General features: G+C 36.4%; 1 protein-coding gene across 8 annotated transcripts in view; it reads left to right on the top strand.

Moving 5' to 3' along the window:
* The window catches only part of LOC110455144, a 90,368-nt gene that overhangs the window by 17,956 nt on the left and 58,272 nt on the right, over positions 1-14,140 (top strand). For all 8 annotated transcript variants that reach the window (XM_021505104.1, XM_021505102.1, XM_021505103.1 and 5 more), the window contains exon 6: positions 4,250-4,720. In XM_021505104.1, the coding sequence (XP_021360779.1) occupies positions 4,250-4,720 (471 nt within the window). The remainder of the gene's footprint in view (positions 1-4,249; positions 4,721-14,140) is intronic.

Genomic DNA, 14,140 nt, shown 5'->3' with positions numbered 1-14,140 from the left:
CATACATCTTTAAGTCTTCATGTCACAGTAAGGTAGCATACACCTTCAAGTCTTTTTCACAATAAGGTAGCATACATCTTTAAGTCTTGTGTCACAGTAAGGTAGCATACACCTTCAAGTCTTTTTCACAATAAGGTAGCATACATCTTTAAGTCTTCATGTCACAGTAAGGTAGCATACACCTTCAAGTCTTTTGTCACAATAAGGTAGCATACATGTACATCCTTAAGTCTCCATGTCACAGATAGGTAGCATACATCTTTAAGTCTTGTGTCACAGTAAGGTAGCATACATCATTAAGTCTTGTGTCACAGTACGGTAGCATACATCTTTAAGAATTCATGTCACAGTAAGGTAACATACATCCTCAAGTCTCTATGTCTAAGTAAGGTAGTATACGTCCTTAAGTCTTTTTTCACAATAAGGTAGCATACATTCTTAAGTCTTTATGTCACAGTTATGTAGCATACATCTGTAAGTCTTATGTCAAAGTAAGCTAACATATATCCTCAAGTCTCTATGTCAAAGTAAGGTAGTATACATCCTAAAGTCTCTATGTCAAAGTAAGGTAGCATACATTTTCAAGTCTCTATGTCAAAGTAAGGTAGTATACATCCTGATCAAGTCTCTGTGTCAAAGTAAGGTAGTATACATCCTCAAGTCTCTATGTCAAAGTAAAGTAGCATACGTCCTTAAGTCTTTTTTCACAATAAGGTAGCATACATTCTTAAGTCTTTATGTCACAGTTATGTAGCATACATCTGTAAGTCTTATGTCAAAGTAAGCTAACATATATCCTCAAGTCTCTATGTCAAAGTAGGGTAGCATACATCCTCAAGTCTCTGTGTCTAAGTAAGGTAGTATACGTCCTTAAGTCTTTTTTCACAATAAGGTAGCATACATCTTTAAGTCTTCATGTCACAATAAGGTAGCATACATGTACATCCTTATGTCTCCATGTCACAGTTAGGTAGCATACATCTTTAAGTCTTGTGTCACAGTAAGGTAGCATACATCTTTAAGTCTTCATGTCACAGTAAGGTAGCATACATCCTCAAGTCTCTGTGTCTAAGTAAGGTAGTATACGTCCTTAAGTCTTTTTTCACAATAAGGTAGCATACATTCTTAAGTCTTTATGTCACAGTTATGTAGCATACATCTGTAAGTCTTATGTCAAAGTAAGCTAACATATATCCTCAAGTCTCTATGTCAAAGTAAGGTAGCATACATCCTTAAATCTTGTGTCAAAGTAAGCTAACATATATCCTCAAGTCTCTATGTCAAAGTAAGGTAGTATACATCCTGATCAAGTCTCTGTGTCAAAGTAAGTTAGCATACATCCGAAAGTCTCTATGTCAAAGTAAGATAGCATACATCCTCAAGTCTCTATGTCAAAGTAAGGTAGTATACATCCTAAAGTCTCCATGTCAAAGTAAGGTAGTATACATCCTCAAGTCTCCATGTCAAAGTAAGAAAGTATACATCCTCAAGTCTCCATGTCAAAGTAAGATAGTATACATCCTCAAGTCTCTATGTCAAAGTAAGGTAGTATACATCCTCAAGTCTCCATGTCAAAGTAAGGTAGTATACATCCTCAAGTCTCTATGTCAAAGTAAGGTAGCATACATCCTCAAGTCTCCATGTCAAAGTAAGATAGTATACATCCTCAAGTCTCCATGTCAAAGTAAGGTAGTATACATCCTCAAGTCTCTATGTCAAAGTAAGGTAGTATACATCCTCAAGTCTCCATGTCAAAGTAAGGTAGTATACATCCTCAAGTCTCTATGTCAAAGTAAGGTAGTATACATCCTCAAGTCTCCATGTCAAAGTAAGGTAGTATACATCCTCAAGTCTCTATGTCAAAGTAAGGTAGTATACATCCTCAAGTCTCCATGTCAAAGTAAGATAGTATACATCCTCAAGTCTCTATGTCAAAGTAAGGTAGTATACATCCTCAAGTCTCCATGTCAAAGTAAGGTAGTATACATCCTCAAGTCTCTATGTCAAAGTAAGGTAGTATACATCCTCAAGTCTCCATGTCAAAGTAAGGTAGTATACATCCTCAAGTCTCTATGTCAAAGTAAGGTAGTATACATCCTCAAGTCTCCATGTCAAAGTAAGGTAGTATACATCCTCAAGTCTCTATGTCAAAGTAAGGTAGTATACATCCTCAAGTCTCCATGTCAAAGTAAGGTAGTATACATCCTCAAGTCTCTTTGTCAAAGTAAGGTAGTATACATCCTCAAGTCTCCATGTCAAAGTAAGGTAGTATACATCCTCAAGTCTCTATGTCAAAGTAAGGTAGTATACATCCTCAAGTCTCCATGTCAAAGTAAGGTAGTATACATCCTCAAGTCTCTATGTCAAAGTAAGGTAGTATACATCCTCAAGTCTCCATGTCAAAGTAAGGTAGTATACATCCTCAAGTCTCTATGTCAAAGTAAGGTAGTATACATCCTCAAGTCTCCATGTCAAAGTAAGGTAGTATACATCCTCAAGTCTCTATGTCAAAGTAAGGTAGTATACATCCTCAAGTCTCCATGTCAAAGTAAGATAGTATACATCCTCAAGTCTCTATGTCAAAGTAAGGTAGTATACATCCTCAAGTCTCCATGTCAAAGTAAGGTAGTATACATCCTCAAGTCTCTATGTCAAAGTAAGGTAGTATACATCCTCAAGTCTCCATGTCAAAGTAAGGTAGTATACATCCTCAAGTCTCTATGTCAAAGTAAGGTAGTATACATCCTCAAGTCTCCATGTCAAAGTAAGGTAGTATACATCCTCAAGTCTCTATGTCAAAGTAAGGTAGTATACATCCTCAAGTCTCCATGTCAAAGTAAGGTAGTATACATCCTCAAGTCTCTATGTCAAAGTAAGGTAGTATACATCCTCAAGTCTCCATGTCAAAGTAAGATAGTATACATCCTCAAGTCTCTATGTCAAAGTAAGGTAGTATACATCCTCAAGTCTCCATGTCAAAGTAAGGTAGTATACATCCTCAAGTCTCTATGTCAAAGTAAGGTAGTATACATCCTCAAGTCTCTATGTCAAAGTAAAGTAGCATACGTCCTTAAGTCTTTTTTCACAATAAGGTAGCATACATCCTCAAGTCTCTGTGTCACAGTAAAGTAGCATACATCCTGATCAAGTCTCCATGTCACAGTAAAGTAGCATACATCCTTAATTTTTTTTGTCGCAGTAAGGTAGTACCGGTATTCATTCTGAAGTCAAATATATAGCATTCCCACAAAATGCATGATTTCTGAAAAGCACTGAATTTAATCAAATCTAGTGAAATTATCAGCATTCTTTGCTTTGAGTTTCATGCAGACAAAAATTATCACCCATGCAAAAAAAATATCTAAAAAACTTTATATGATATAAATCACAAATGGCCATAGCATTAATATCAAAGAACCTTAATTCACCTGAGATTTTTGAAACGGATATTATTTCTGTTTGTTTATTTATGCTTTTTAAGAGTCTGGTAAGCTAAAATGAAAAACTTTAGACAAGTTTCATAAATCTCTTTACTAAAATGAAAATTTAGTTCAAGAATCTCATGTAATGGAAGCAAACTTATATTAGATCTCTCTCTCTATATATATATATGTTATTAAACATTTTTGCAAATATTGGGAAAAACGCACTTTCCAGGTCTTAAATTCTGTAATCTGAGATTAAATGTTGATAACTTTATCCGAACCGCGTGAGTCACATGTAAACCTCCCTAAAATCCTTCAAAATATCAATAAATCTTCAATTGCGGCTCTAACAAAGTAATTGGAGGCTTCAGAATAACACAAATGAGATAATACAATGTTATATGTAGTATAATTTATGTTTTAAAAGTCTCACAAATTTCTCACTAATTCAGAGAAAAAATCTCACTAATTTTGACCAAATCTCACTAAAAAAAATCACTGATCTCACTATTTTGCACCGAAAAGTTATGGCATGCATGACTGTTGCCTCTGTATCTATTGTCCCTGTTATGACATCATAATATAATCTTGAAGTCTGTTACATCATTTCCTTAAGATTGATGTCTTCACTGATGTCATAATAGCAGCTCATGTAATTACACAACTTCACATGCCAAAATATGTCTTCATTGTGTATGTTGATTCAATGGTAAAACTGTTTAAGTACTTCATAAACATTGTTCATACTATACAATTCTAGAAAATCACAACTTTTTGACAATTTTTCTAAACAATGGTTATATTGATTCTGTTAAATCTTTTAGTGGCACATGCCCATAGAGCTAAAATGAAGGAGAAACAGAAATTAGCAAGAAAGAAAATCCGTGAAATTAAGAAATCGAAGAAACAGAAAAAGACCCCAGAACCAACTGTTTCGAACAAAGAGGATTCCACATCTGCTGATGAAAAAGGGAAGGAGACAGGAAGTGAGAAAGGGGAGACAGGAAGTGAGAAAGCGAAGGAGGCAGGAAGTGAGAAAGGGAAGGAGACAGGAAGTGAGAAAGGGGAGACAGGAAGTGGAACAGGGGAGACAGAAAGTGGAACGGGGGAGACAGAAAGTGGAACAGGGGAGACAGGAAGTGGAACAGGGGAGACAGAAAGTGGAACAGAGGTGACGGAAACAGAAGGAGCTACGCAGGAAGTTGTAAAGGAGAAAGAACCAGACAAGGACGAAGACGATGACAGCGACGAAGAGGAGGTTGAATCTGACGACTCACAGTTCAAGACCACTGATGGTAAGTGCATCGTTTTATTTCTTATCCCTTTCACCCCTAGGTACCTTTAATAGACTCTACCATGCATTTGTCTGGATGAGTCCATCATGGTCTATGGTGGTGAAAAGGTTAATTAAGGTCAACAAATGTTACATAATCTGGCAACCTCTTATTGATCAAAGTTTGTCTTACACATTGCTAATTTAACTTCGTCATTGAATGTGCAATGCAAGGACATTCATCAGCATCAGATTAATTCTGTCATGCAATTTGGTTCCTAATGATGAGACAAATGTTTAAAATGTTGAAGGTGTTTTGATCGATGTTTAAAAATGATCACGAAAATGAAATCAAATGTTAATCCACCGTACAAATACTGTTAATAAAATTTCTATTTTATACAAGTTTTTGAAACACTAAATTGAGATTTATTTATAATGAAGATGATTTCTATCTTAAGGTTGCCCGATTATGCTGTATTTATTATAATTGTTATCTGGCATTCAACTTCCTGTCTGATGCATGCTGGTTAAACAATACTGTGTGAACCAACTGTAGCTGACCTCTTTCAAACTACTGCACATTTAATGACAAAAAGTCTTTGAAATTTCAAAATAGAGCCGAGTCACTTAATTAATCGTCACCTGCTACATGTTTGGGTTCAAATCAAGGATGGGAGAAGCTGAGTAGTTGATATTAATGGGAATGGAGTGATGGTGGAAGTGCGATCGATGGACCTGAATAGTTAAGCCTTGCAAGGGGTGATGGTTTAAAGTAGCAAGGCAGGTTTTAAGAGTTTAATGGATTTGATTGTTGGGTGTGGTTATTGGATTTGAAGAATGGGTGAAACTGGTCAGAGGTTAACCCCTCCACCCCTATAATCACAATTGAACCTTGCCAAATCAAAGACAGGGTAAGTCCAGTTTAAATAGGTAGGGGTGAATGACGTTAACTCATTCACCCCTGAAATTTTATAATGAACTATTCTAACCTTTGAATTGAAAGAGTTAAAATGTGTCTTCAGGGGTGAATGAGTTAATAAACATGGACAGTAGGTAGAGCTTGGAATGGTTGATTGTGGGGAAAGGCAGAACTATTTAGATTTATTGATCGGAAGGCAGGTACTGTCATTAAAGATGCCAGGAGGGACTGCAGACATAGCAGGGGAACGGATAAGTTGGGTCAGGATGTACATATGTGGATGTTTGTAGTGAATTGTATTTTAAACTTTAACTCATTCATCCCCGAAATTTCATAATGATTTATTCCAACCTTTGAATCGGAAGAGTTCAAATGTGTCTTCAGGGGTGAATGAGTTGAGCCAGCTTAAGAGCAGGGAAATGAGATACTACCAGTACTAGTTGGTTGTTACTCAGATTTGTTTTTCCCTGCTGGGCACACAACTTGCTGGATATTTCTTCTTTTCATCCTTTTACAAACGCACATAATTTTCCTGAAGTATATGTCCAATTTCAGATAGGTTTACAAGTAGGATTCTGATTTTTCTAAACAGAACTCAGCTTAACTTTCCTTTATTCTTTATGTCTTCATTACAGAGCTTCGAAAAGAAAAAGAAAACAATTTCAAGAATAAAATTTTGTTTGATTTTGTGGATTTTATGACGAAAAGAAAGTGTTCAAAATATCATATTTAATATATTTGTTAAAATATGTGAATGTTTCCCTGTGCTATCTGCACGCTAAATTGTATTTTGAAGTGCATTAAAACAAAATCAAATTGCTCACAATATTGAAATGTTTGCTATATATTAATATGTATCAGTTTTGTATGCATTACATCTAGAAATGCATGTTACGAATGCTTTAAGGTACAGAAAATCAGCGAAAATCTGTCTTAAAAAGTATTCAGCATTACTCAGATATTCCAAATTACAGGAGTATTTTGTATGATGAAACAAGTTAAACCAATGTCAATTGCAGATCACAAGGCAATTAAGAGTTATCTTCCTTGATATTCTTGATTTTATTCTACCGACTCAAAGTATCACGGACAAAAGTATAGGCTAATTAATACTACTGTACAAGAGCTAGAGACTCTCCAGTGGATTGGTGTGGAGCTCTTATAAAAAGGAGGTGTATTTGTCAGAATAAAGCAGTAATCGTATCTCTAATACAAAATATTTCTGTATAGAGGATCTGATTTTCTGTTACCTTAGAAAGGTGTATCCACACTTTTCCCGGTCTGGGTTATATTATCCTTGTCTCACCCTTGTCATTGACTTGAGGGGATTCCCCTATTAAAAACAAATGTATGACGTCATGTTAATATATTGACGTCACAACGACAATGCATCAACGTCACGTCACCCTGCATTTAGCCTCTAACATGATACACAATGGGTGAACGGGGTACGAGAAAAACAATCATTCACCCCCTTGTGGTGCGATTGGGAATCTCAACCCCAAGGGGAACGATTCTTAAGTTGTCAAGCACTCGACAAAGCCAAGTGTTTGGCAACTTAAGAATCTTCCCCCTCCGGAGAGATTCTATTGATACTAATACTATGTCTTTATAAAACATAGGTGACTAAGGATCTTTGAAGTCTACATGAGACATACATGTATTATTACATAAACTATTATCTTGTACAAGAAAGATATTTAAAGGAAGTAAAATAAATCTCCTTGATGAACTTCACGTAATTCTGCACCCCTTTGAATTGCTCTTGCAACATCTTTGGCAGTAAATCCTTCAAAATCAGCTTCTTCAGAACTCGTATCAAAATTGAAAATCGGGCCCGCCATGTTATTGATAGCGTTCCATGTGAGTAACTTTCGCAGTAAATTCCTTTGGTTTTCGCGAGGATTGTTTGTCATGTGATCACTCGAATGAATGGAAATTTCCATTCCTGTTTCGTTCGCCAGGGTCGTACATTGTATATCAAATTCAGCCAATCAAAACCGTCGTAACATATTTTCTAAACCAATTGTTAATGTCGCTTATAAGCGACTCTCAGGATATCAAACATGGCGGACAATGTGAGCAGTAGAAAATGGAATGCGTAAAAGCGTCAACAGGGGGCAATGTGAAAAAAATATTTGCCAATTCCACACAAATAGACTTGCATGCTACTGATTTTAAGTGAAATAAAAAAAAATCATAAAGTTGGATAGAGCCATTTTCATTCAACATCTAAAGAAACATTTCAACGAAACTTTTTTTTTTAGCTATGATAATCATGTTATTCACATTTGTTTGTGACAGTTTGATTGACACTAGACATAAATTGGTTGTTCACGTATACACGTGAGTATACAATTAAACTATACTGCCCGGTGTTTTTACTTTTCAAGTGACCTACGTTCGCAATTATGACAAAACCAAATTAAAAGAAATATATACATTCCATGTCTACGTGCTCTAGTACTACGTCATACTCAGATGCAAAAGCTGTTTTGTAAAACTTTCACTTTTAGACGTTGATATGTGGATATGTAACATTATGATGGGGTATTAAGTATGCATGTATATATATAGGAGGAAAACATGCGATTTATCAGCAGATTTCCCAACGTTACAGTGCATTGCAAATATATGAATCTAAAAAGTTACATAATTCAACTGGCTCTTACATCATAATATTTTGTTTTAAATCAAGTAATAGTAATATATGGAGTTTAATTCTGTGTAGCTACTGTGCTGCTGTATTGTCTACTGATATCCTGCTGTATGTCTGCTTATTTCCTGCTGTAATGTCTGCTGAAATCCTGCTGTATTGTCTACTGAGATCCTGCTGTATTGTCTACTGAGATCCTGCTGTATTGTTAACTGAGATCCTGCTGTATTGTTTACTGATATCCTGCTGTATTGTTTACTGAGATCCTGCTGTATTGTCTACTGAGATCCTGCTGTATTGTCTACTGAGATCCCGCTGTATTGTTTACTGACATCCTGCTGTATTGTCTACTGATATACTGCTGTAATATCTGTTTAAATCCTGCTGTTCTGCCTGAAGTCAAGTGGTGCTGTGAAGTTGTCTGTGGAATTCATACTATAATAGCTGCCAATACCAGGCTGGTTAACCCATTTAAGATGTTAATATGCTGAATACATACTTAAATTCTGTTGTGGGTACTTATCATTTAACTATTTACATGGGTACTAATTAGCCAACTATTTAGTAGGTTTCAGTTCTGTGATTCTGTGAATTACAAGTAGCATTGGTGAATGTCTGCTAAAACCTGCTGTAAGTTTATAGCTTTAATCCGCCTAGAAACCAAATGAATTCCTGCTTTGTATGGACTTTTGCTTTTTTTAATTGAATACATTTTGTGTAATTGGCTCTGAACTTGATTTCCACTGAAAGCATGGAGATGGGGAGTTGGGCTTGTTTCCGGGCATAAATGTCCTGCAGGCTGTATTTATATTATGTTTGAATTCCTTGATACCTCATCCAATGTCCTGAAGGCCGTATTTATATTATGTTTAAATTTCTTGATACCAGTCTTCCAATGCTTGGATGTATATAGTTAGATACCTCGTCCAATGCTTGGATGTATACAGTTTTATACCTCGTCCAATGCTTGGATGAATATAGTTTTATACCTCGTCCAATGCTTGGATGTATACAGTTTTATACCTCGCCCAATGCTTGGATGTATACAGTTTTATACTTCGCCCAATGCTTGGATGTATACAGTTTTATACCTCGTCCAATGCTTGGATGTATACAGTTTTATACCTCGTCCAATGCTTGGATGTATATAGTTTTATACCTCGTCCAATGCTTGGATGTATACAGTTTTATACCTCGTCCAATGCTTGGATGTATACAGTTTTATACCTCGTCCAATGCTTGGATGTATACAGTTTTATACCTCGTCCAATGCTTGGATGTATACAGTTTTATACCTCGTCCAATGCTTGGATGTATACAGTTTTATACCTCGTCCAATGCTTGGATGTATACAGTTTTATACCTCGTCCAATGCTTGGATGTATACAGTTTTATACCTCGTCCAATGCTTGGATGTATACAGTTTTATACCTCGTCCAATGCTTGGATGTATACAGTTTTATACCTCGTCCAATGCTTGGATGTATACAGTTTTATACCTCGTCCAATGCTTGGATGTATACAGTTTTATACCTCGTCCAATGCTTGGATGTATACAGTTTTATACCTCGTCCAATGCTTGGATGTATACAGTTTTATACCTCGTCCAATGCTTGGATGTATACAGTTTTATACCTCGTCCAATGCTTGGATGTATACAGTTTTATACCTCGTCCAATGCTTGGATGTATACAGTTTTATACCTCGTCCAATGCTTGGATGTATACAGTTTTATACCTCGTCCAATGCTTGGATGTATACAGTTTTATACCTCGTCCAATGCTTGGATGTATACAGTTTTATACCTCGTCCAATGCTTGGATGTATACAGTTTTATACCTCGTCCAATGCTTGGATGTATACAGTTTTATACCTCGTCCAATGCTTGGATGTATACAGTTTTATACCTCGTCCAATGCTTGGATGTATACAGTTTTATACCTCGTCCAATGCTTGGATGTATACAGTTTTATACCTCGTCCAATGCTTGGATGTATACAGTTTTATACCTCGTCCAATGCTTGGATGTATACAGTTTTATACCTCGTCCAATGCTTGGATGTATACAGTTTTATACCTCGTCCAATGCTTGGATGTATACAGTTTTATACCTCGTCCAATGCTTGGATGTATACAGTTTTATACCTCGTCCAATGCTTGGATGTATACAGTTTTATACCTCGTCCAATGCTTGGATGTATACAGTTTTATACCTCGTCCAATGCTTGGATGTATACAGTTTTATACCTCGTCCAATGCTTGGATGTATACAGTTTTATACCTCGTCCAATGCTTGGATGTATACAGTTTTATACCTCGTCCAATGCTTGGATGTATACAGTTTTATACCTCGTCCAATGCTTGGATGTATACAGTTTTATACCTCGTCCAATGCTTGGATGTATACAGTTTTATACCTCGTCCAATGCTTGGATGTATACAGTTTTATACCTCGTCCAATGCTTGGATGTATACAGTTTTATACCTCGTCCAATGCTTGGATGTATACAGTTTTATACCTCGTCCAATGCTTGGATGTATACAGTTTTATACCTCGTCCAATGCTTGGATGTATACAGTTTTATACCTCGTCCAATGCTTGGATGTATACAGTTTTATACCTCGTCCAATGCTTGGATGTATACAGTTTTATACCTCGTCCAATGCTTGGATGTATACAGTTTTATACCTCGTCCAATGCTTGGATGTATACAGTTTTATACCTCGTCCAATGCTTGGATGTATACAGTTTTATACCTCGTCCAATGCTTGGATGTATACAGTTTTATACCTCGTCCAATGCTTGGATGTATACAGTTTTATACCTCGTCCAATGCTTGGATGTATACAGTTTTATACCTCGTCCAATGCTTGGATGTATACAGTTTTATACCTCGTCCAATGCTTGGATGTATACAGTTTTATACCTCGTCCAATGCTTGGATGTATACAGTTTTATACCTCGTCCAATGCTTGGATGTATACAGTTTTATACCTCGTCCAATGCTTGGATGTATACAGTTTTATACCTCGTCCAATGCTTGGATGTATACAGTTTTATACCTCGTCCAATGCTTGGATGTATACAGTTTTATACCTCGTCCAATGCTTGGATGTATACAGTTTTATACCTCGTCCAATGCTTGGATGTATACAGTTTTATACCTCGTCCAATGCTTGGATGTATACAGTTTTATACCTCGTCCAATGCTTGGATGTATACAGTTTTATACCTCGTCCAATGCTTGGATGTATACAGTTTTATACCTCGTCCAATGCTTGGATGTATACAGTTTTATACCTCGTCCAATGCTTGGATGTATACAGTTTTATACCTCGTCCAATGCTTGGATGTATACAGTTTTATACCTCGTCCAATGCTTGGATGTATACAGTTTTATACCTCGTCCAATGCTTGGATGTATACAGTTTTATACCTCGTCCAATGCTTGGATGTATACAGTTTTATACCTCGTCCAATGCTTGGATGTATACAGTTTTATACCTCGTCCAATGCTTGGATGTATACAGTTTTATACCTCGTCCAATGCTTGGATGTATACAGTTTTATACCTCGTCCAATGCTTGGATGTATACAGTTTTATACCTCGTCCAATGCTTGGATGTATACAGTTTTATACCTCGTCCAATGCTTGGATGTATACAGTTTTATACCTCGTCCAATGCTTGGATGTATACAGTTTTATACCTCGTCCAATGCTTGGATGTATACAGTTTTATACCTCGTCCAATGCTTGGATGTATACAGTTTTATACCTCGTCCAATGCTTGGATGTATACAGTTTTATACCTCGTCCAATGCTTGGATGTATACAGTTTTATACCTCGTCCAATGCTTGGATGTATACAGTTTTATACCTCGTCCAATGCTTGGATGTATACAGTTTTATACCTCGTCCAATGCTTGGATGTATACAGTTTTATACCTCGTCCAATGCTTGGATGTATACAGTTTTATACCTCGTCCAATGCTTGGATGTATACAGTTTTATACCTCGTCCAATGCTTGGATGTATACAGTTTTATACCTCGTCCAATGCTTGGATGTATACAGTTTTATACCTCGTCCAATGCTTGGATGTATACAGTTTTATACCTCGTCCAATGCTTGGATGTATACAGTTTTATACCTCGTCCAATGCTTGGATGTATACAGTTTTATACCTCGTCCAATGCTTGGATGTATACAGTTTTATACCCCGTCTAATGCTTGGATGTATATAGTTTTATACCTCGTCCAATACTTGTATGTATATAGTTTTATACCTCGTCCAATGCTTGGATGTACATAGTTTTATACCTCGTCCAATGCTTGGATGTATACAGTTTTATACCTCGTCCAATACTTGGATGTATATAGTTTTATACCTCGTCCAATACTTGGATGTATATAGTTTTATACCTCGTCCAATGTTTGGCTGTACACAGTTTTATACCTCGTCCAATGCTTGGATGTATACAGGTTTATACCCCGTCTAATGCTTGGATGTATATAGTTTTATTCCTCGTCCAATGCTTGGATGTATACAGTTTTATACCTCGTCCAATGCTTAGATGTACATAGTTTTATACCCCGTCCAATGCTTGATGTATACAGTTTGATACCTCGTCCAATACTTGGATGTATACAGTTTTATACCTCGTCCAATGCTTGGATGTATACAGTTTTATACCTCGTCCAATGCTTGGATGTATATAGTTTTATACCTCGTCCAATGCTTGGATGTATATAGTTTTATTGTTTGAAAGTTTATTCATTTTGTTTTTACAACTCATAAATATTTAACAGCTCATAAATATTAGAAACAGGTATTCAAAATGAGTAGATTGTAGAGGGTTTACCAGTAGCACCTATTACATTTTTGCCAGTGAAATATCGGATTCTATCAAATTGATAAAACTGATATCTTCCACACCGTGAAAAATATCAAAAGTGATATTTCATTTTTTGGTATTGACCAATCATAACCGTATCTTCTATTCACTGCATTCAAAGGCCACACATTCTTGTCCAGATTCAAATGAAGTGATGGTAGAATAAGTGGTTGTTATGGTAAATGTTTGGTACACTGCACACCTAAGTATTTACATAAATACACAATAAATAGCATTTTCATAAGCAATCATACCAGAAAAAAAGAAGGAATTATCGGCATTGTGTTGAGTATCCCATTCAAAATAGCGTGCGCAGCCTTGTTGTCAAGCGTGACATTATTACAATATAGTGCTAATTATTACGCTTCTGATTCCTGCCCTTTTTTGATACATTATATTTTGCTCACCTGGCCCGAAGGTCCGGCGTCAATATTTTACTTTAAGCAACTTCTTCTCCATAACCAAAAGGCCTATAGGGTGATGATATTTGGCCAGTAGCATGCTGGGATGAAGGGCTACAAAGTTTATTCAAATGAATGACATTGACCCACTTTCAAGGTCACAGGGGTCAAATGTCTAAAAATCTTAAAACCACTTCTTCTCAATAACCAGAAGACTAAGGGTACTGATATTGGGCCTGTAGCATGCTGTGATGAAGGTCTACCAAGTTTGTTCAAATGAATGATCTTGACCAACTGTCAAGGTCAAAGGGGTCAAATGCCTTTAAAACAACTTCAAACAACTTCTTCTCAATAACCAAAAAGCCCAGGGTACTGAAATTTGACCTGTTGCATGCTTGGATGAAGGACTACCAAGTTTGTTCAAATGAATGACCTTGACCCACTTTCAAGGTCACATGGGTCAAATATGTTAAAATCTTCAAACGACTTCTCGATAACCAAAAGGCCTAGGGTAATGATATTTGGCCTGTAGCATGATGGGATGAAGGTCCGGCGTCAATATTTTAC

The sequence above is a fragment of the Mizuhopecten yessoensis genome, unplaced genomic scaffold (assembly GCF_002113885.1).
Source record: "Mizuhopecten yessoensis strain PY_sf001 unplaced genomic scaffold, ASM211388v2 scaffold8149, whole genome shotgun sequence".
Lineage (NCBI taxonomy): Eukaryota > Metazoa > Mollusca > Bivalvia > Pectinida > Pectinidae > Mizuhopecten > Mizuhopecten yessoensis.
This window is presented reverse-complemented; position numbering and strand designations above follow the sequence as displayed.